Source organism: Anolis carolinensis, chromosome 6 (genome assembly GCF_035594765.1).
Source record: "Anolis carolinensis isolate JA03-04 chromosome 6, rAnoCar3.1.pri, whole genome shotgun sequence".
Lineage (NCBI taxonomy): Eukaryota > Metazoa > Chordata > Lepidosauria > Squamata > Dactyloidae > Anolis > Anolis carolinensis.
In genome coordinates this window covers 55,042-79,047 of record NC_085846.1, presented here as the reverse complement: position 1 = coordinate 79,047, position 24,006 = coordinate 55,042, and the positions used below count along the sequence as shown (strand labels likewise).

The 24,006-nt window shown below is 45.3% G+C and overlaps 1 protein-coding gene across 6 annotated transcripts in view; it reads left to right on the top strand.

The window, feature by feature from the left end:
- The window catches only part of mink1 (misshapen like kinase 1), a 90,272-nt gene that overhangs the window by 34,687 nt on the left and 31,579 nt on the right, over positions 1–24,006 (top strand). For 3 of the 6 annotated variants that reach the window (XM_062957681.1, XM_062957678.1, XM_062957677.1), the window contains exons 3-15: positions 8,397–8,453; positions 8,592–8,717; positions 8,820–8,930; positions 9,123–9,213; positions 10,421–10,551; positions 11,894–11,948; positions 12,713–12,791; positions 13,502–13,677; positions 16,300–16,369; positions 16,556–16,766; positions 19,559–19,675; positions 23,099–23,185; positions 23,376–23,600. In XM_062957681.1, coding sequence (XP_062813751.1) covers positions 8,397–8,453; positions 8,592–8,717; positions 8,820–8,930; positions 9,123–9,213; positions 10,421–10,551; positions 11,894–11,948; positions 12,713–12,791; positions 13,502–13,677; positions 16,300–16,369; positions 16,556–16,766; positions 19,559–19,675; positions 23,099–23,185; positions 23,376–23,600 — 1,536 coding nt within the window. The remainder of the gene's footprint in view (positions 1–8,396; positions 8,454–8,591; positions 8,718–8,819; positions 8,931–9,122; positions 9,214–10,420; positions 10,552–11,893; positions 11,949–12,712; positions 12,792–13,501; positions 13,678–16,299; positions 16,370–16,555; positions 16,767–19,558; positions 19,676–23,098; positions 23,186–23,375; positions 23,601–24,006) is intronic. The other 3 variants (XM_062957682.1, XM_062957680.1, XM_062957679.1) reach the window with 1 other exon arrangement.

Below are 24,006 nucleotides of genomic sequence, written 5' to 3'. Positions count from 1 at the left end.
TTTTTTTTTTGGTGGGGGGGAGGCTTTTCCATTGCAGCAGCAGCAGCAGCATTGATGCCACTTGAAAGGAAGAAGGAGGCGGTTGCCAGGCGACGGCTGCCCACGCCAGGCTGCTGCGTGGCACCGGAGACAATGCATGCCGGCACATGGCGAGGGCAAGGGGGGGAGGCAGTGGCGGCACCCAGCCCTCCCCATGTTGGGGGTGGTCCTCCCTAATAGTGCTCAGGTGGGCTCTTGTTTCCCTGCCCTTGGAATCCCTTCCTCCGTTGCGTCCTGGTCTCGGGAGCAGCAGCAGCAGCAGCAGAGAACAAGCCTTGGCCCTGCCTCCTCCTCCTCCTCCTCCATCATGAACATTCCTTGAGAGATCCCCATGTTCCTGCTCAAGGCTCTCTTCTCTTGGTTATCCCTCCCCAGCTCTTCACTAAGATTATTTTGATTTGCATTTTGTTACCACTGCATGTCAATTCTGCAGCTGTGTTTGGTATAAGTTTTCACACGCACATATATATGAGTGTGTGTATGTTTAATATTATTACTATATATAATAGTGGTGGCGCAGTGTGTTAAAGCACTGAGCTTCTGAACTTGCAAACCGAAAGGTCCCAGGTTCAAATCCCGGGAGCGGAATGAGCGCCCGCTGTTAGCCCCAGCTCCTGCCAACCTAGCAGTTCGAAAACATGCAAATGTGAGTAGATCAATAGGTACCGCTCTGGCGGGAAGGTAACGGCGCTCCATGCAGTCATGCCGGCCACATGACCTTGGAGGTGTCTATGGACAACGCCGGCTCTTTGGCTTAGAAATTGAGATGAGCACCAACCCCCAGAGTCGGTCACGACTGGACTTAACGTCAGGGGAAAACCTTTACCTACCTATACACACAGACACACACATATATATACATACATATATACATGTATGTAGAGAGTTGTGTGTTTTCCGGGCTGTATGCCCATGTTCCAGAAGCATTCTCTCCTAACATTTTACCGACATCTATGCCAGCCCTCCTCAGAGGATACCTCACAGCCTCTTAGGATGGCTGCCATAGATGTGGGCCAAACGTCAGGAGAGAATGCTTCTGGAACATGGCAATACAGCCCGGAAAACACACAACAACCCTGCGATTCCGGCCATGAAAGCCTTCGACAACACACACACTCATATATATTGTACACACACATACATTATATTATTAATGATAGTAAATAATTATTTAATGTGTTGTCAAAGGCTTTCATGGCCAGAATTACTGAGTTGTTGTGAGTTTTTCAAGCCGTATGACCCTGTTTCAGGAGCATTCCCTCCTGATATTCCGCCTGCATATGTAGCTGCTGCCATCCTCAGAGGTTTGTTCAGAGGTCTGTTGGAAATGAGGCAAGTGGAGTGTATATATCTACCTGTGGAATAATGTCCAGGGTGGGAGGAATAACCCTTGTCTGCTTAAAGCAAGTGTGAATGTTGCAATGAGCAAGCTTGATTAGCATTGAGTAGCCTTGAAGCTGCAAAGTCAATCAGTGAGGATCTCTGCATGGAGGTAGTGAAGCAAGTGGAGTGTATATACCTGTTGAATAATGTCCAGGATGAGAGGAAGAACCCTTGTCTGTTTAAAGCAAGTGTGGATGTTGCAATTAGCAAGCTTAGCATTGAGTAGCCATGAAATTTGTAAAGTTGATCAGTGAAAGCATCTGCATAGAGGTAACCTGGCCTTTGTTGCCTGGAGGCACCCTCTGTTTGGGAGGTGTTAACTGGCCCTTGATTGCGTGGTTGCCTCGAGTTCCCCTGTTTCTGAGTGGTGTTATAATAATAATACAGTAGAGTCTCACTTATCCAAGACTCGCTTATCCAACGTTCTGGATTATCCAACGCATTTTTGTAGTCAATGTTTTCAATACATCGTGATATTTTGGTACAAAATTCGTAAATACAGTAATTACTACATAGCATTACTGTGTATTGAACTACTTTTGCTGTCAAATTTGTTGTATAACATGATGTTTTGGTGCTTAATTTGTAAAATCATAACCTAATTTAATGTTTAATAGGCTTTTCCTTAATCTCTCCTTATTATCCAACATATTCGCTTATCCAACGTTCTGCCAGCCCATTTACATTGGATAAGAGAGACTCTACTGTAATAATAATAATAATAATAATAATAATAATAATAGTTTATTTATACCCGGTGTCCATCTCCCCGAAGGGCCTTAGGGCGGCTTACAAGGGTCGAATCCTTATTCACTGTTTTGATTCTGGTGTTTCTTAATACTGGTAAACAGATTGTGTTCATTTTCGTGGTTTCCTCCTTTCTGTTGAAATTGTCCACATCCTTCTTGTGGATTTCAGTGGCTTCTTTGTGTCATTTGACATGGTGGTATTCAGAGTGGCCCAGAATTTCTGTTCTCAAATAATATTCTCTGTCCAGGTTGGTTCATCACGTGCTCTGCTATGGCTGACTTCTCTGGTTGAATCCGTCTGCAGTGTCATTGATGGTCTTTGATCCATGCTTGGGCAATGCTGCGTTTGGGGGTCCCTATGTAGACTTGTCCAAAATTTCATGTTATGCTGTAGATTTCTGCAGTGGTTAGTGGAAATGGTATTTCAGCAAAGGATAAGAGGCTACTGCTATGTAGGTACCCTCACATGCTCCACTTGCCTCACTGCCAACAGACCTCTGAAGATGCCAGCCACAGATGCAGGTGCAACATCAGAATGTGGCTGGAACATGGCCATAAAGCTCAAAAAACTCACAGCAACCTAGTAATAATTTAGTAATTTATTGTATTTTTATGTTCATTAGTTTTTTAATTTGTTATGCCCACCTTGAGCCATTAGGAGAGGTTGATAATAAATGAAATGTATTATTATTATTATTATTATTATTATTATTATTATTATTATTATTATTATGTTGTTGTTGTTGTTGTTGTTGTTGTTGTTGTTGTCGTCATCTTCCAGGCCTCTGACCCTTTCGGTGGCCCTTCTCTGGGCACTCCTTCCTGAACAGCTGGGGGTCTCTCGGGTTGCCCTGCCCCCCTTAAAATTGGGTAAAGGGCCCCCCAGGCCCCGCAGTGGGCAGCCCTGGCTGCAAGTGTCCAGCTCTACAAACCCACATCTGTCTCCAAGTGAAGAGGCACGTGGGCAGGGTGGCCTTCACCCCATTTAGCATCTTGGCCTGTGGAGGCCTGCCTCTGGGTCAGGCATGGGTCAACTTCGGCCCTCCCTCCAGGTGTTTGGGACTGCAACTCCCGCCATTTCTAACAGCCATGCAGGAAAAGCTCAATCAAAACACCCCTGACAGATAGCCATCCAGCCTCTGTTTCAAAGCCTCCAAGGAAGGAGCCTCCACTAGACTCCGAGGCAGAGAGTTCCACTTCTGAACAGCTCATACGGTCAGGAAGTTCTTTCTAATGTTCAAGTGGAATCTCTTCTCCTGTGGCTCCAGGACACAAGGCTGCTCCCTCTTCCTTATGGCACCTTCCACACATTTATTCATGGCTATTATGTCTCCTCTCAAGCTTCTCTTTTGCAGCTAAACAGACCTTAGATCAGGGGTCCCCAAACTAAGGCCCGTGGGCCGGATGTGGCCCTCCAAGGTCATTGACCTGGCCTGTCTACCTGGTCTTTGGAGGTCTCTTTGCTTACTTATGGCCTTATGAGATCGTCTAGATGGTCTTTGAAGATCTCTTTGCTTATCTAGAGCCTTATGAGACCACCTGGATGGCTTTTGGCGGTCACTTTCCTTATCTATGGTCTTATGAAATAATAATAATAATAATAATAATAATAATAATAATAATAACTTTATTTTTATACCCCGCCTCTATCTCCCCGAAGGGGACTCAGGGCGGCTTACATGGGGCCAAGCCCGAATAAAAACAGTAGCAGTATAAAACACAGCAATAGACAACAACTTGCACAATAAAAAATAAAAAAAAATAAAATAAAACATTAGCCAATAAAAAACAAGAACTAATAAAAACATGGATTAAAACTGAGAGATTGTAAAAGTAGACTGGGTAAGGTGCACCATATAAATATTGTAAACACAAGGTGACTGATAAAGTGCTGCAAATTCTGGAAGTGCAAATTGGGATGGGAATAGACCCTGTGTCTATATCGAGTTGACAAAGGTAAAAGGTGCAAACCGGTACAAGAATGGTCACAGATACAGATTGCTTCTGGATTAGCAATCTTTATCTAAAGGCTTGAGTCAAGAGCCAGGTTTTCAAGCTATGAAACCATCTAGATGGTCTTAGAGATCCCTTTCCTTATCTATGGTCGTCTGATGGCCTGATGAGATCATCTAGATAGCCTTTGAGGGTCTCTTTCCTTACCTATGGACTTATGAAACCATCTAGATGGTCTTTGAGGTCCCTTTCCTTATCTATGGTCTTTTGATGGCCTGATGAGATCATCTAGATGGCCTCTGAGGGTCTCTTTCCTTTCCTATGGTCTTATGAGACCATCTAGATGGTCTTTGGAGGTCTCTTTGCTTACCAAACTAGGGGTCACCAAACTAAGGCCCATGGGCCGGATGTGGCCCTCCAAGGTCATTTACCTGGCCTCTGTCCTAAACTCTGGACTTTGTTGTTGTTTATTCATTCAGTCGTTTCCAACTCTTTGTGACCTTAGGGTTGACCTAAGTCTGAAATGAATCGAAGGCACACAACAACAATCCTAATTTTGGACTATTTCATCATAGTCCGGCCCCACAACAGTCTGAGGGACTGTGAATTGGCCCTCCACTTAAAACGTTTGAGGACCCTTGCCTTAGATGATTCTAGTTGTCCTCCTCTGGACATCATCCTAGTGATGATGATGATGATGATGATGACAAGGACTGCTGTGAAAGGGCTGGTTTGCTCAGAGGGCCCTTTGGCTCCTCCTGCTGGGGATCGAGCGCATGGCAGCCAAGGAGGGGGCTCCTCTGTATCCTGCGCTTCCTGTGCTTTGCTTGCCCCGAAGCCCCTTCCGCAGCCAAAAACAAACCCAGGGAAGGAGGGGCACTTGCAGAGGACATTCTCTGACCAAAGTCACAGCCAGGAACACCTTGGCCTCATGCTGTGGGGAGGGCCTGCATTCCCTTTTCTTCTTAGAACCCCAGGATTCACCCACCGGAAATGAGGGGCCTCCAACCAAAACACAAGCAGAATACGCACTGTGGAACCAAACTGAATGGGCCACAGCCCTTCCCTACAAAGACCCTTCTCCCTTTCAGTGGTCTTGACGGTCCCTCCCATACTTCGGTTCTTCTTGTGTTTTGGACTTCAGTTCCCAGAATTCCTAGCAAGTGTCTGGGGCTTCTGGGAGCTAAAAGCCCAAATGTCAGGATCCCCTGATTTAGGGCAAAGGAGCCCTTGTGTTGTTGTTGTTATTATTCCACCAAATAATTTGTATTAAACCTTTACTAGGAGAGTGGTTGGTAGGACAAAGGAAGGAAAAGGAAAAAATTGGGGATAATAGATCAGTCACTGGGTTGCTGTGAGTTTTCCGGACTGTCTGGCCATGTTCCAGAAGTAAGTGTGGAAGGGTTTTGCTATTCAAAACTTACATATAGTGTAAATATTATGATGATGATGATGATGATGATGATGATTAGCTGTGCCCGGCCACGCGTTGCTGTGGCAAAGTGCGGTAGTATGGAAAATAAAATACAGTAGAGTCTCACTTATCCAACATAAAAGGGCTGGCAGAATGTTGGATAAGCGAATATGTTGGATTATAAGGAGAGATTAAGAAAAAGCCTATTACACATCAAATTAGGTTATGATTTTACAAATTAAGCACCAAAACATCATGTTTAACAACAAATTTGGCAGAAAAAGTAGTTCAATGCTATGTAGTAATTACTGTATTTATGAATTTAGCACCAAAATATCACGATTTATTGAAAACATTGACTACAAAAATGTGTTGGATAATCCAGAATGTCGGATAAGCGAATGATGGATAAGTGAGACTCTACTGTATTGAGGAATTGGTGGTAGTTAGTACAATAGAGTCTCACTTATCCAAGACTCACTTATCCAAGGTTCTGGATTATCCAATGCATTTTTGTAGTCAATGTTTTCAATATATCGTGATATTTTGGTGTTAAATTCATAAATACAGTAATTGCAACATAACATTACTGCGTATTGAACTACCTTTTCTGTCAAATTGGTTGCAAAACATGATGTTTTGGTGCTTAATTTGTAAAGTCATAACCTACTGATTTCACTACTATTTTTTTACTACTGATTTTACTACTCTTAATTTTATCATTTTATTTTTGTACGTGATTTTTTATGACTGTTTTTATCGTTGCTGATATTTTATTGCTGATTGATCTGTTTTATTGTTTTGCTTTTATATTGTTGTGTCCGGGCTTAGCCCCATGTAAGTCGCCCGAGTCCCTTCGGGGAGATGGGGCGGGGTATAAGAATAAATTATTATTATTATTATTATTATTATTATTCTCTCCTGACGTTTCACCTGGCCATGAAAGCCTTCGACAACAGATTTGTCATAGACTGGTTGCATCTTTGCCAATGTCTATGATGTCGCAAGGAGAAAACAAAGAGGGTGGGGGTTGTTCTAACAATTTTAATTTTAAGTCCAATGGTTGCTTCTTCTGTCTTTTCACCTTGTCTCCTGGTCTTCATCTATTCTTTCCTGGTTGTTCTTCAATGGAAATTTATCTTAATTTTTCATAACAGATTATTTCACCTTAAATCTCTCCTTAAATCATTTCTTACTGATATCTACCAAGACCATTCTGCAATTTTCATAGATAGTTAGTAGGTTAGTATTGATATCCTTTTACCATTATCATGCAATCTCTCTTTATAATAATAATATAATAATAACTTTATTTTTATATCCCGCCCCATCTCCCCAAAGGGACTTGGGGCGGCTTACATGGGGCCTAGCCCGATAAAACAATCAATATCAGTAACACGACTATAAAACAATTATACCAGTAAAACATCAATAGCAATAAAACAATCGTTAAAATTGGCAAGAAGCATACAAAAAACATACAATATTAAAACAGAAGACTAATTCATAAAATCCAGAACAGAATGTGCCGGTAGAAATGGACAATAAAGTGCAAAATAGCATTGGCTATTTCTTTCTGTATTACATCAAATCTATTTTCCATCTACAACTTGTTGTTGTTTATACCCTGCTTATTCTCTCCACAGGAGACTCAAAGTGGCTTACGTTAAAGGCATTTCCGTACAGTTTAAAATATACAAATATAGAAGCGTTAAAACAGAATTAAATATCATTGGTATTTTTAAAAGATTCAGTTAAAATCCATTTTAAAAGTGCTACATATTGTTGTGCTCTTGGGGTCCCTAACTCCCTGCTGGTTTGCTGTGAGTCACTCAGAGGTCTGCCAATCAGTCCCAGACCCCATTAGTGATGATGATGATCGTGATGACAAATATTCTGTATACAATTGAAATAGGGTTTGTTTTTTTCGACAAGCCTTTCCCCATATTTAGAATGAACATAATTGAGGACCTTGAGATTATCTCACTGTGTACTTGATTACTCGGGGAGATACAGCAGAATACAAATAAAGTATTATTATTATTATTATTATTATTATTATTATTATTATTGTGGCTATTGCTGTATTTTACTGATTTTAACCGGGGAGGTTTTGTAATGTTTATGTTGGCTGTTAATTGTTTTACGCTATTGTTTTTGCACTTTTTGTATTTTGTGTGTTGCGCCTTTGAGTGCTTTTGTGAGCCACCCCGAGTCCCTCTGGGACATGGTGGCACGGTATAAATAAAATGTATTTACAGTAGAGTCTCACTAATCCAAGCCTCGCTTATCCAAGCCTCTGGATAATCCAAGCCATTTTTGTAATCAATGTTTTCAATATATCATGATATTTTGGTGCTAAATTCGTAAATACAGTAATTACATCATAACATTACTGCATATTGAACTACTTTTTCTGTCCAATTTGTTGTATAACAGGATGTTTTGGTGCTTAATTTGTAAAATCATAACCTAATTTGATGTTTAATAGGCTTTTCCTTAATCCCTCCTTATTATCCAAGTTTAGCCGGCCCGTTTAGCTTGGATAAGTGAGACTCTACTGTATTTATTACAACATTTCTACCCCACCTTTCTCACCCTTGAAGGAGGACTCAGGGTGTCTTACAAATATAAAAAGATTATTATTGTTATTACGTTTATTTATACCTCGTTTTATCTCTCCTGAAGGAGACTCAAAGCAGCTTACAATTAAAAGTAAAACCACACAATTTAAAATATACAAATATGCCAATGCTAAACAGAATTAAATGTAACAGTATTAAAAATTCACAGTTAAAATACATTCAAACATATTCAAAGCATTGATGCTCTTGTTCCCTTCTTCCCTTCCCCTTCAGGGCCGTCATGTCAAGACGGGGCAGTTGGCTGCCATCAAAGTCATGGACGTCACAGAGGTATGGCGCACAGGGAGGAAGGCAAGGAGGGGTCCGGGGTTTTGCATGTATGTCTCAGGCCCCAGGCCCCAACTGTGCTGTGGGGCTTGGGAAGGGGTCTCTCACCTCCTTTGACTCCGTTGTTCTTCCTTTAACCAGGACGAAGAGGAGGAGATCAAGCAGGAGATCAACATGCTGAAGAAGTACTCCCACCACCGCAACATCGCCACCTACTACGGGGCGTTTGTGAAGAAGAGCCCGCCCGGGAACGACGACCAGCTCTGGGTGAGAGGAGGGGGAGGCTCCCGTTGCATTCAGCCCTTGAGGGGCCACCGATGTCCTCCTCTTTCCACGGTGGATCCTCAACCCTCCTCTCTTTCTTCTCAGCTGGTGATGGAGTTCTGTGGCGCCGGCTCCGTGACGGACCTGGTGAAGAACACCAAGGGCAACGCCCTCAAGGAGGACTGCATCGCCTACATCTGCAGGGAGATCCTCAGGGTATGGAGGGGGCATGATAGTATTATTATTACTACTATGTAACAACACAGCACACATATGTATTAAGGTTCAAGTGTCTGGGATCCGTCTCTGAATATTGGGCTGTGCTGTTATGGGGGACAGGATTGGCAGTCTCAGTTGCTGACCTTGCTGTGTCTTCCTCTTCTTCCTCCTCCCACTGCCTTCTTGCAGGGCCTGGCCCATCTCCATGCGCACAAGGTGATCCACCGGGACATCAAGGGCCAGAACGTCCTCCTCACGGAGAACGCCGAGGTGAAGCTGGGTAAGTCGCTCTGGAGGAAGGCAGCTCTCTCTCCATGAGTCTTTTCTTGCAAGAGACGCCTTTGGTGCTCATGGGGAGTCTCCAGGGCCTCCGTCATCAACAAAAGAGTGCAAGGGAGGCTCTCCTTTCTTTATGCACACATGAAACCCATGGGGCTTTCTGTCAGAGCCCTGCCAGCCTCTCTCCAATCAATGTCATTCCAGAATCATACACAGCAAGCAGATCACAACAAGGATCAAGCAGAATAGTCAAAAGTCCTTTCCAAAAGAGTCAATGTCCAATAGGCTCACCAAGGGGGTTGGACTGGATGGCCCATGAGGTCTCTTCCAACTCTACTATTCTATGATTCTATATATGCCAAATAAAGTCCAAACACGCTAATCAAAAGTCCATACCTGAAGTCACCAACAGGCATACCTGCTGTAGCTCTTCCAAGACATTGCTGCCAGCAAAGAGCTGTTACAGCTACCAGCTACTTATGCTACTCACTAAGATCCTTTCCCCCGTTGGCCCTCTTCTGGGCCAATCAATTAGATCTTCTCAGCTGGATGGCATCAACTCTTAGCTGGAGCCGGGCAGGGATAGTCAACTCCTGCTCTTCCCCCTGAAGAGCATCATCCTGCCCCAACTCTGTTCCCCAAACCCTGGAGGATCCTGCTTCTTGTTGTAGCCCAGCCGCCTGCTTGATCTCCCCACCAAACGTTGACTCCAATTCCTTGAGAATCCTCCCCCTTTCCCATGACATCACTCTTTTTCACACCTGGGTTCCCTTTGTTTATCTTTCAGACGCTGGAAACAACAAATCTGTCTCTGTTTCACACTATCCCTTCTGAGCCGTAAATGCTGAGTTATCGGTAACCCTCCTGTCTCCTCCACATTTAGAGTCAGTCCCTGGCCTTTTTCCCTGGCAACAGATCTACCCAAAACATCCCCATCATCTTGAAAAACACTTTCACTTTCCCCCACAGAAACACTAGGCTCAACCAGAAAATCCCCATCCTCATCCTCAGAGGCTTCACGGGCCTCAACACTCCTGCTCTGCAGCAGTCAGTTCCATTGTGTCAGGTTGCTGCTCTACACTTGCCTCTGATTCAGATGCTGGGTGAAGACAATCTTCCCCATCCTCCTCATCCTCCACGGAGGCCCTGGCACTTTCTGTGCATGGAATATGACCCCACTGTTGTACTCTTTCTCTCTCTCGCTGTAGTTGATTTTGGGGTCAGTGCCCAGCTGGACCGGACTGTGGGTCGGAGGAACACCTTCATTGGCACCCCGTACTGGATGGCGCCCGAAGTGATTGCCTGCGATGAGAACCCCGACGCCACCTACGACTACAGGGTGAGGGTGCCCCCCTCTCTATCTTTCTCTCTCTCTCTGTCTTACCTCCTACTATGTTGACCCTTTAAAGGGCAAACCCCAGAACCTCCAGGGACACTTTCCAATCAGGACACTAAGGCCCCTTCTACACTGCCATATAATCCATATTTCCCAAGCAGAAAATCCACATTATCTGCTTTGAACTGGATTATACGAGTCTACATTGCCATATAATCCAGTTCAAATCCAGATAATCTGGATTTTGTATGGCAGTGTCGAAGGGGCCTAAGAGGCGAGGAGATGAAAATGCAGCAGATTTATTTGCAAACATTTCTGTTGGGTTGGCTGAGAAAAAGTGCCACACTAGACTGATCTGCATCGTGGGTTTTATAATTGACCAGAGTCAGATTAAAGTAGACACAAATGCACATGCAATCCGACCTTTCCCCTTTTCCTTCCTACGCTTCTCCCTCCCAGCTCTATCCTTCAATTTGGCGCCTCTCTGTTCCAAAACAATGTTGTTTTCCAAAATAATGTCCCCCTCTTTCTGCGCTTCTCCCTCCCATCTCTTCGAGGTCATTCTGATTTTTCTTCTTCACCTCTCACTTACTTTGCCCGGCAACACTATCTTTTCCCTTTGGGCTGCATCCAAAGGAGTGTAGTGTCTAGACTGAGGGAAGTCCTGGGGCCTCTGTCTTCTGCTTTGGCCAGACCTCTTCACCTGGAATCACACTCTGTCCAGTTCTGGCCATAACAGTTCAAAAGAGAGATTGAATCTAAGCTGGAAGGTGTCCAGAAGGAGAGGGAGACTAAAAGGGTCAAAGGTCTGGAGACTATGAATAACCCCCATGAGGAGCGTCTTAAAGAGCTGGGTCTGTTAGAAGAGACAGTTGAAAGGAGACATGAGAGTCGTGTATAAATATGTAAAATGGTGTCATAAGGAAGAGGGAGCAGGCTTGTTTTCTCTGCCCTAGAGACTCGGACTCAAGGGAGCCATGGGTTCAAATGACAGGAAAGGAGATTCCAACAGAACATTAGGAAGAATTTCCTGACTGTAAGGAGAGCTGTTCAGCAGTGGAACTCTCTGCCTCAGAGTCTGGTGAAGGTTCCTTCCTTGGAAACTTTGGTGCAGAGTGGGTGATCATCTGCCTGGGATACTTTGTGTTTTTCCTGCGTGGAAGAAGGGGGTTGGACTAGATGGCACATGTGGTTTCTTCCAACCCTATTATTTTATGATTCTGTGATTCCCAGTTCCTTTGCTCTTCTCCTCCTCTCCTCCCCTCTCTTTCACCCATTCTCAACCTTTCTTCTTATTGCATTCTGACGTGTCCAATCTCTAAGTCTCTTCTCTTCCTCCCTGCAGAGCGATATCTGGTCCCTGGGCATCACCGCCATTGAGATGGCAGAAGGAGCGCCACGTGAGTCTCCCCACAGGCCGGGGGGAGGATGAGGGGCACATGGGGCACATGGGACTGGACAGCAGGGTCTCCTGGGGGCCACCCTCTCTTTCAGTGGGAGCCCAGACCCTTTAGTTCTCCGCGGGAGGCTGCGTTCAAGCATTACATCTGGAAGTGGCTGGAAACCCCTCTCACATGTCTGCAGCAGGGGTCAGTCCTCAGGCCTGGGGCCAAAGCCAGCCCTCCCAAGTGACCTTCTCCTGCTCTGCCCCAAACATCTTTGGAAGCTCCTTCCTTGGAGGCTCTTGCAACCCCATTATTCTATAATTCTGTAATCTCCACTCAGCCTGAGTCAGGAGGAACCTGGTCTTGTTGGGGTCTGTGCTTAGTAAAATATCACCTGGGAGTCAATGCAGGGTCTCCTTATAATAATATTATACTAATAATATTTTATTTTTCTATCCCGCCTCCATCTCCGCAAAGGGATTTGGGGCGGCTAACATTACGCCAAGCCCAAAAAACAAAACATGAACTAGATTAAAAGCATATATAAACAACATCAACAAACAGTTAAAATAAAACATTTTAAAAACACAATAATACAGTATAACACAGTCGTAATAAAAAGAATGATAAAATGACATAAGGCAACAACACCATTAATTGATAAATTGTGGTAGGGGGCTGTCAATAAGAGCCTGGTGATGGGCACTTCAGTACTGGCTCAAGATTCCCTTCGCTTACCATGTGCTGATTCTGCTCTTCCTCCGTTGTGTCCCCTGCAGCACTCTGCGACATGCATCCCATGCGGGCGCTCTTCCTCATCCCCCGGAACCCCCCGCCCAAGCTGAAGTCCAAGAAATGGTAGGTGCCCCACTGTGGGAGAAGGGCTGACTGTGGCGCAGCTGGCTAGTAACCAGCTGCTATAAATCACTACTGACCGAGAGGTCATGAGTTCGAAGCCCGGGTCGGGTTAAGCCTCCAACCATAAAAAAAAAAAAAATAGCCCCGGCTTGCTGTTGACCTAGCAGCTCCGAAAGACAGTTGCATCTGTCAAGTAGGGAAAATTTAGGGACGCTTTATGCGGGAGGCTAATTTAACTAATCTACAACACCATAAAACTGCTCACGAGGAAAAGAAGAGGAAGAACAGCCACCAATGGACGGTGAAGCAACAGCTCCCCCTGTGGCCGGAAATCGTGAAGCTGGAAGATGTTAAAAAAAATGCCTCTGTGTCTGTCTAAAAACTGAATGTTGTTTGTCTGTTGGCATTGAATGTTTGCCATATATGTGTTCATTGTAATCCGCCCTGAGTCCCCTTCGGGGTGAGAAAGAAGGGCAGAATATAAATACTGTAAATAAATAAATAAATAAATAAATAAATAAAATAGCAGGGAAACAGCCAAAAAGGAGAGGGTGAGGCTCCCTGGGTGCTGAAAGACTCCAGGTGGGTTTGCAGTGAAGCTCTTGCTTGGCCCCTTGGTTGCAGTCCTTGAACCTGATCTGTGTAGTAAACTGGCCGATGCTTATGTTCCTCCCTCCCTCCCTCCCTCCCTTCCTTCTGCCTTCTTCCAGGTCCAAGAAGTTCATCGACTTCATTGACAACTGCCTGATCAAGGCCTACACCAGCCGGCCCTCAACGGAGCAGCTCCTCAAGTTCCCCTTCATCCGGGACCAGCCCACGGAGCGGCAGGTCCGCATCCAGCTCAAGGACCACATTGACCGCACCCGGAAGAAGAGGGGGGAGAAAGGTAGGCCGCCCAAAAGGAAGAGGAGGAAAGCGGGGGCTGTCAGTAAGAGCCTGGTGGTGGGCACTTCAGTACTGGCTCAAGAACAAGAGATTTCAGTTTAAAATCCGGTTTGATTCATCACTTAACTCAGGATGAGTCCATTAGCAGTTGGTTTAGGATCAAGCCTCCTCCATCGGCCTTTCCGCATCCCTCCTAACTCACCTGGTTTTTTTTTTTAAAAAAAAAACTGTGTTCATTAGGGTTTTATAAAGATAATAGTTGAAAGTTGTTGTACAACGAAAGTGAGAGAACAATAATTTTTATAGAAAAGTAGGAAAAGTAGTGATCAAGAAAAGAAAAACGGAAAGAAAAGAAAAAATTAAAAAATAAAGATAAAAATATATAAAATGAAAAATAAAAATAATTATAAAAATTTAAAAAAGAGAGAAGAAAAAAGATAAAGAAAAAAAAGTGTCGACTTCAATCTTGCTTTTTATTTATTTTTTAATTTTTTTATTTGCAGTATTTACATTCCGCCCTTATTTCTCACCCTGAAGGGGACTCAAGGTGGATCTCATTGACACATATAAGGCAAACATTCAATGCCTTAACATAGAACAAAGACAGAGACAAACGCAGGCTCCGAGCTGGCCTCGAACTCATGACCTCTTGGTCAGAGTGATTGGTCTCAGCTGGCTGCTCACCAGCTTGCTCCACAGCCCAGGCCTTTTACTGGTCCTTGAGTTCATTCGTAGTCAGTATTTTACTATAGTGATACAGTCCCTCCGTCTTCTTCTGATCTTGGAATTGATTAGCTTCTGCTGATGAGATCTAATTTTATCTGTTTTAAGTAGTCTTTTACTAGATCCCAATTAGTTTCTTTCCTGGGTAGTCCCTCACCTGGGTTTTGACAGGGCTCTCCAATCAATCAAAGACTGTGGGACCTTGCCTTTTGTGAGCTGTGCTCTCGTTCTTATGTTTCCTGCTCCCTGAGTGCCCTGTCCACACATTATATGGGGCCTTTGCACGCAGCAACTATCTAAAGAACTTGACAGTGGCCAAATACTGTGGCCTTTTTTCCAAAGCAAGGTGTAATGTGCTCCCGTCTGAACTGCTGCATGGGAGATTTGTGGGTACCCCTTATAATGAAAGATTCTGCCCATGCAACAAACAGGAAGTGAAATGCATCTACCACATTCTGTAATGCAGTTTTTATGAACAGGCCCTAGCAAAAATAATCAATCCTCTACTAAGAAACTTACCAGCTAGTCCGGTGAAATTCTATGTGAAGTTTTTACTTCGTGATGACCTTCCCCACCTGACCTTGGCAGTTGCCAAGTTTCTTTCTAGGGCAGCTAGGATTAGAAAATTCCCATTTTAGACACAAACTGAGACATGCCAACGATTCTTGTAGTTTTTTACTTATGTTTTTAACCAACATGGTTTTACCGTATATACTGGAGTATAAGCTGACCCGAATATAAGCTGAGGCACCTAATTTTACCACAAAAAAACTGGGAAAACATTGACTCCAGTATAAGCCGAGGGTGGTAAATTTCAGAAATAAAAATAGATACCAATAAAATTACATTAATTGAGGCATCGGTAGGTTAAATGATTTTGAATATTTACATAAAGCTCAAATTTAAGATAAGACTGTTCGACTCTGATCCAATCATTATTCTCATCTTCTTCCATGTAAATGTGCTTATGTATCCTTTTAATAATAATAGAGTAAAATAATACATGAAATAATAATAATAATAAATACAGGAAAATAATACAAGTAATAATAGAGTAAAATAATAAATTCAATAATAATAATAAGATCAGAGTGAAATAATAAATGTATTCATAATAATAATAAAATAGAGTAAAATAGGGAGCCCCAGTGGCAAAGTGTATTAAAGCACTGAGCTGGAGACCGAAAGGTTCCAGGTTCAAGCACTGGGAGCGGCATGAGCGGCCGCTGTTAGCTCCAGCTCCTGCCAACCTAGCAGTTCGAAAACATGCCAATATGAGTAGATCAATAGGTACCGCTAGGGCGGGAAGGTAACGGCACTCCATGCAGTCATGCCAGTGGCCACATGACCTTGGAGGTGTCTACGGACAACGCCGGCTCTTTGGCTTAGAAATGGAGATGAGCACCAACCCCCAGAGTCGGACATGACTGGACTTAACGTCAGGGGAAACCTTTACCTTTACTTTAGAGTAAAATAAATGTAATAGTAGCAACAATAATAGAGAAAAATAATAAATGTAATAATACCAATAATAATAGAGAAAAAAAAATAAATACTATATATTCTCAAGTATAAGCTGACCCAAATATAAGCCAACCAGGACCCTCACCCGAGTATAAGCCGAGGGGGGCTTTTTCAGTCTTTAAAAAAAGGGCTGAAAAACTAGGCTTATACTCGAGTATATACAGTAAGCAGTTTTGAATTGTTGTAAATTTTACCCATTTGTGTGTGGTTGATGTCATTATTCTGTGTACTGTATACACCTATGGTGCAGTAAGGGTGTTTGGACCTTAATAATGGATTGAGGAAGGGGGACCTGAGTGAGGCAGACCTGAGCCTCATGGACTGCTTCCCCTTTGGCTCCTTCCGCACTGACCTGCTCTGTGTTCCCTCCACGCAGATGAGACGGAGTACGAATACAGCGGCAGCGAGGAGGAGGACGAGGGGCGCGGCGAGGAAGGGGAGCCCAGGTAGCGGCGGCAGAGCTTGGGTGTTCGGTTGGCACTGGCAGAGGGGCTGCGCACCCCACTGTGGGGTGTTGGCTGTCAACTGGGGCTGAGCCTGTGGAGCGCCCACACTGAGACAGGCCCCTGAGTGTGTCCAGGGTGGTGGGTCTCCTTGTCCGACGCCCCCCTGAGCCTCCCCCTCTCCCTCAGCTCCATCATGAACGTCCCGGGGGAGTCCACGCTGCGGAGGGAGTTCCTGCGCCTGCAGCAGGAGAACAAGAGCAACTCGGAGGCCCTGAAGCAGCAGCAGCAGCAGTTGGCCGCCCAGCACCGCGACTCCGAGGCCCACATCAAGCACCTCCTGCACCAGCGACAGAGGCGCATCGAGGAGCAGAAGGAGGAGCGCCGCCGCGTCGAGGAGGTAGCCCTGGCGCAAGCGGGGAGGGCATGGGGAGGAGGAGGAGGAGGAGGAAGCCACCTGTGCAGGTGCATGGGGGGCAAAGGGAAGGAAGGAAGGAAGGAAGGAGGGAGGGGAAATGCAAACAGATGCAGATCACTTACTTAGACGATCCCTCGTAGCTCAGGGACGATTGTCTTCCATCTTGGGTGTGGGTTCTTATGTGGCTGAAGAGACCGATTCTTGACCCGCATATTCTCCCGCAGTGAGGACATCGGTTTCCAGGTGGAAGGCGGTTTCGGTCGGGGTTAGCTTGACGCTCCTTCTTCCTCTTGGCACGTTTCTCCCTTAAGCCCTCCATTCATTTGTGCCTCTTCAAACTCCGCAGCACTGCTGGTCACAGCTGACCTCCAATTAGAGCACTCAAGGGCCAGGGCTTCCCAGTTCTCAGTGTCTATGCCACAGTTTTTAAGGTTGGCTTTGAGCCCATCTTTCAATCTCTTTTCCTGCCCACCAACATTCCGTTTCCCATTCTTGAGTTCGGAGTAGAGGAGCTGCTTTGGGAGACGGTGATCGGGCATTCGGAGATCAAAGCCCCCCAAAAATTAGAGGCCAATTAAACCATCCGTAGAATTAAAAGTGAGGCAGCATTGTTGATGCACAGTGCCCCAATAGCTCTAGTCTTTTTACTTCCCATTCAAAGACTAGAAACAAGAGATTAAAATATAATAGTTTATTCAGCAGAAGAACTAAGGGATGGTTTTGCAATCAAGACTGTTGGGTGAGTGGGCCTATTAACCAAAGATCCTCCCCATAAATGCACAGTCGAGTAACTTATTAGCAGCCGCGTGACCCAGCACCAGTAGCCAAAAGGGATAAAAAAGAACAACAACACACACAACAAAGTTATCTCTTCCTTTGGAGGCTCTTCTTCATAGCAAACTAATATAGTTGCACTAATTACAAAAAGAAGGTTTCCACAACACAAATATGTTGTCGAAGGCTTTCATGGCCGGGATCACAGGGTTGTTGTATGTATTCCGGGCTGTGTGGCCATGTTCTAGAAGTATTCTTTCCTGACGTTTCGCCCACATCTATGGCAGGCATCCTCAGAGGTTGTGAGGCATGGAGAAAATAGGCAAGGAAGGTTAATATATATCTGTGGAGAGTCCAGGGTGTGAGAAGAGTTCTTTCTGTCAGGACCCAGGCAGCAGAGCACCAATAACCATACACAGAGGCCAGAATCTATCTAATATCTTTATTGAGGAAATATATGAAGTTAATAAAAGCAAGTGTAGAAAATAGTTCCGAAGTAGACCTTTCAGGAAAGGTCAAAATTAGTCCAAGAAAACAATGTCCAATATGAAATATTAAGGTCCAAAGTTGTAATCCAATAACCGAAACACTCACTTTGCCAAGCAAAGTGAGGGGAGATGACAAGGTCCTTTAGTCCATGGAGCTTAATGCAAGGCTAGGAAGCAAACTAGATTCTTGGAAAACAAGGCTTGATTCAAGGCAACAAGAAGCGAGGAGCAAGAACAGGGTCCGTGGCGAAATCCGTGGCGAGGTCCGGGGAACAAGGCAGGGCTGGAACGAGAACAAGGTCCTGGAAACTGGAGTAGCGTAGTCCACACACAATCTACTCCCGAAGCTGACGAATTGACTCCGCAAGGAATCCTTTGTGGCCAAGCATCTATATAGGATCTTGTTTTCCCGCCAAAGCAGACTTTCTCTGGGGAACAAGAACCGAAACCTAAACTGTCCAGATGCAGGACTCCTTAAACTTTCCCAAGGGAAACAGACTTAATCATCTAATTGTCTGGCAGCTATCCGGGCGCTTCGGCGAGTCGCCTCCCGCGCGTGTCTATCTTGATTATAATAAAGACGGCGAGAAAATGGGGGAGATTTCTGCTCAAGGCTTGTTTGGCTGACTTCTTGTGGGCAAACATCCTGCAGCTGCAAGGGCTCCAAATCTGGCAGAAACGGTGGGAAACCCAAGTTTTCCTCTTCATCTGTCACAACAGTACTAGGAACGGGACTACATGGCCCATAAGTCATCACACTTTGTCAGTTGGAAGTCAGCGTGAATGTTGCAGTTAATCACCTTAATTAGCATTGGAAAGGTTTGTCTCTTGCCTGGAGGGCATCCTTTGATCAGAGTCATTAGCCGTCCCTGGAGCTCCTCTGCCCTCAGAGTGTTGCTTCCAATCTACTGTTCTGATTTTTTGAGTTTTTTAACATTGGTAGCCAGATTTTGTTCATTTTCATGAACAAACCATGAACCACTAGGGTGAAACGTCAGGAGAGAATACTCCTAGAACATGGCCATACAGCCCGGAATACATAAAACAACAACACAAATACTTCCTTCTTTGCTTCCACTCTAGGCTTCTTCCTCACACAGATAAACAGTTTCGCTCTCACAGAGCCTCCTCACACCAAACTTACACAGGAGCTTCACACATTACCTTTACACACTGCAGCCTTCACACTGAGGCCTTTATCACACTGAGGCTTAAGTGACTCGGGGGGAAAGAAAGGGCCTGAGGCTGTTAGGAATGGTGGGAGTTGAAGCCCAAAACACCTGGAGGGCTAAAGTTTGCCCCATGCCTGGTGTCAATGTTTGAGTGTTGGACCTGAGCCCAGCCATGGAGAGCCCCTGTTGGGATGGCCTTTCCCCATAAGAAGTTGCCAGGGCCAGCAAAAGTCCCTTCCCTGCTGCTGGAGTGCAGGGTGACCCCCTCCAGGGACCCCCAGAGCATCGCCCTCTGGACCCAGGGCTCCCCTGACCCCCTCCTCTGTCTCTTTGCCCACAGCAACAGCGCCGGGAGCGAGAGCAGCGGAAGATGCAGGAGAAGGAGCAGCAGCGGCGCCTGGAGGACATGCAGGTCATGCGCCGCGAGGAGGAGCGCCGCCAGGCCGAGAGGGAGCAGGTGAGGGGCGCAAGGGTCCTTAACCCCGCCCAGAAGGAGGCTGAGGGGGCTGGCAGGGCCCCCCACAGCATCCCCTGCCTTTGGGGCTTGCCTGCTTCCTGCCACCTCTCCTGTCCCGCTCCCCATAGAAGAGACCCGCTAGGCAAGGCAAGGCCTGCCTTCTGCTGCTGTGGTCATGAGAGGGGCTGCACTCACTCTCTGGGCACATAACCTTTTGGGGGGGGGAAATGGCAATCTCAACCTTATTGAAAAGGAAAAATGATGTCATATCCGTTTGGAAAATGTGAAGCTCCATGAACATGTGGAGACTACCTTTTGAAAACCACTAGCCAAGAAAAGGGATGATCTCGTTAGAAGTCAACCCTTTGAACAAGTGATGTTCATTAGCATTCATGTAATGGCACACAGGGAACTCAGCTGTTAGAGTGAAGAACCGTGTCTTTAAACTGCCAAGGACAAAGGCATGCCACTACAAAATATATATTTTCTTAGCAGAGTTTTAAAGATGTTCCTTTGAAGTTGCAATTGCAGTTGCAGTTGTCCAAAAAAGATATACGCACCCTTGAAACCTCTTAGTTTAAAATATGCACTCAGAGATTAAAAAAACAAAGTCTTCTTTGAAAAACAACGTACAGTAGAGTATCACATTGTTATCTTAACTAGACTCCCGTTTTTCGTAAGCTCTTCTAAATGGGCCGGCAGAATGTTGGATAAGCAAATATGTTGGATAACAAGGAGAGATTAAGGAGAAGCCTATTAAACATCAAATTAGGTTATGATTTTACAAATTAAGCACCAAAACATCATGTTATACAACAAATTTGACAGAAAAAGTAGTTCAATACGCAGTAATGCTACGCAGTAATTACTGTATTTACGAATTTAGCACCAAAATATCACGATGCATTGAAAACATTGACTACAAAAATGTGTTGGATAATCCAGAACGTTGGATAAGCGAGTGTTGGATAAGTGAGACTCTACTGTATATTGTTTACTCACAAACATCTTGTGTTAATTCACCATACAAGCACATTTCTTATTGGAGTTCAGTTATTGATAGGATGTAGTTCTCACTGTGTTGAGTACACAGGGTATAAATCTTAATGAATAGTCCATAGTCCACAATATAGTTGTACTCACTGAAGTCTGTTTTATTTTGCATCGAAAGCATTGCATAAGTAAGTATAAAACTGATAAAAATAGAGAGAACACGAGTGGCTAAATAGATCTAGACCAAAAACGGGAAGCAGGTGCGGAGTGGTTTGTTCTGCTCCACAGTCGCACCAGGTGGAGGGTTCTTCTAAGCCTTGCCATTTTGCCAGGTTGTCTATTGATCTGCCCACTCCACTTCTGAGTCTGTTCAGAGACTTCCAAGTGGCCCATTCTTGGTTAGCCCTGGAGGGAGGAAGACCCTTGGGATTTGGGATTTCATAGTTTAGCTGCCCTCACTGTTGCTGGGGGAACAACAGTGGTGGTTCTCATGAAGCTTGTCCTTGATGTGAGTCTACTGGGAGGAGGCTGAGAGCCATGCGGTGGGTGGCTTTCACAGGGTTCAACCTTATTTCTCTCACCGTTAGCAGCAACTTCTCATCACATATCGGGGTGTGTGTGTGTGTGTGTGTGTGTGTGGCAATGCCAGCTAACTTGTAGAGTCTATCAACAGGTGTAAGTTTGAGGCATCCCATGATTATCCTGCATGTTTCGTTCAATGCAGATTTATGCCAGATGGGGCAGGCATACTCAGCAGTTGAGTCAGACAAGGCCAGGGCTGATATTCTTATTAATTGTGGGTCTGTACCCCATGCGGAGCCCCAGTGGCTCAGTGTGTTAAAGCACTGAGCTGCTGAACTACCAGACCGAAAGGTCCCAGGTTCAAATCCCAGGAGCGGCTTGAGCGCCCACTGTTAGCCCCAGCTCCTGCCAACCTAGCAGTTCGAAAACATGCCAATGTGAGTAGATCAATAGGTACCGCTTCGGCGGGAAGGTAACGGCGCTCCATGCAGTCATGCCAGTGACCACATGACCCTGGAGGTGTCTACAGACAACGCCGGCTCTTCGGCTTAGAAATGGAGATGAGCACCAACCCCCAGAGTTGGTCACGACTGAACTTAATGTCAGGGGAAACCTTTACCTTTACCTTACCCCATGCGCTGCCAGTAAGTTTCCGCAGGATGTTGTTGCGTGCAGCTACTTTGTGCTTGGTATTCACACAGTGTTTCCTAAACATTAGTATTCGATCTAAGGTGATGCCGAGATATTTAGGATGGAAACAGTGTTCGAGCTCTTGCCCTTCCCAAGTAACTTTCAGTTTCCTGTTGGCTTCACGGTTACGTAGGTAGAAAGCACACCCTTGTGTCTTGGCAGGGTTAGGCTTCAGGTGGTTCTCTTTGTAGTCGCTGGAGAGATCTTTCAAGTTGGTTTTTGGCTGTTTCAAAGTCTTTTGCTTGTGTTGTTGTATATAAATAAAGTTTTTATTATTATTATTATTGTTAGAGCAAGGTCATCAACATATATAAAGCTCTTTGTGAGTGGTGACTGTGGCTGAAGCCCATAAGCAAACATACATCCACCTCCACTGAGGTCTAAAGCAAACTGATTCCATTGAAGTCCAAGAACATAACAATAATAATAATACTGTATTTATATTCCACCCTATCTCCCCAAGAGGACTCGGAGCAGATCATAGTACACATACACGGCAAGCATTCAATGCTGTTTGGACAGACAGGACAGAACAGACAGATAGGTATGTTGTCTTGAAGTCCAGTTTTTGGTGCCTTGGAGGTTGAGGTTGAGCTCGGATTCAGTCACCGGGGGGGGGGGGGGGGGGGTTCTGTTCATCAGGACTTCCTCCTTCCACCTTCATGTTCTTTATGGTGTCGCAAAATACCTCCCCCACTAATTTCTCTCCTTCCAGCTCTAAGCTGTTTTCGAACTGCTTAGGTAAACAGTGAGCTGGGCTTGACAGTCGGGTGTTCACCCCGACCGGGCTTCGAACTGGCCACCTTTCAGATGGTAGATCTTATTACTGCTGGTGATTTACCAGCTGTGCCAAGAACATATTTCTCCATTGAAGTCCAAACAGATACTGAATACAAATGGAGTCCTGAGTCTGAACATGCTCAGTACAATTGCATGTTTATGAGGTTGGTCAAACTGGCAAATCAACATATATATACAGGACAGGTTCGCAAATATATATATATAAACAACTAAACAGTGAAGGCTGGGAAGGTTTCTGTTTCCCGGAGGCTTGTGTTCCTTCTGCTTCCCTCCTGCAGCTGTGGCTCTTGGGGGGAGTTTCTCGTGGTGTTTGTGGTGGTGGGTCTGCCTGGCTGCTGCTGCTGCTTCCTCTCCTTCACCTGCCGCCCTTCCTCTCTCTGTCTCTCTGTCTCTTTCTCCTCCTGCTTCTCTCCGCAGGAGTATATCAGGCACAAGTTGGAGGAGGAGCAGAGGCAGCTGGAGATCCTGCAGCAGCAGCTCCTCCAGGAACAAGCCCTCCTTCTGGTAAAGGGGGCCGCCGGGGGTCCCGGCTCCCTGCCTGAGGGGCTTCCCAACCACTGGGGACGCTGGGGACTCTTTCTTTGGCCGAACTGGGGGAGAACTGGGAAAGAGGGAGGGTCTCTGCCTGGCAGCCCCACTCAGCCCCCTCTCCCTTCCCCCCCCCCCCATCCCACCCCCAACCCTTTGCCCCCAGGAGTACAAGCGGAAGCAGCTGGAGGAGCAGCGGCAGTCGGAGCGCCTCCAGCGCCAGCTCCAGCAGGAACACGCCTATCTCAAGTCCCTGCAGCAGCAGCAGCAGCAACAACAGCAACAACAACAACAACAACAGCTTCACAAGCAGCAGCAGCAGGAGAAGAAGCCCCTTTATCACTACAACCGCAGCGCCAACCCCGCAGAGAAGCCCACCTGGGCACGAGAGGTACGCCACGCAGCAATGGGATGAATTATTATTATTATTATTATTATTATTATTATTATTATTATTATTATTGTTATTCAGGACCTCAAGATTGAACTTCAAAGACTCTGGCAGAAACCAGTACAGGTGGTCCCGGTGGTGATGGGCACACTGGGTGCTGTGCCAAAAGATCTCAGCCGGCATTTGGAAACAATAGACATTGACAAAATTACGATCTGCCAACTGCAAAAGGCCACCCTACTGGGATCTGCACACATCATCCAAAAATACATCACACGGTCCTAGACGCTTGGGAAGTGTTCGACTTGTGATTTTGTAATACGAAATCCAGCATACTTATCTTGTTTGCTGTGTCATAATAATAATAATAATAATAATAATAATAATAATAATAATAAATATTTAT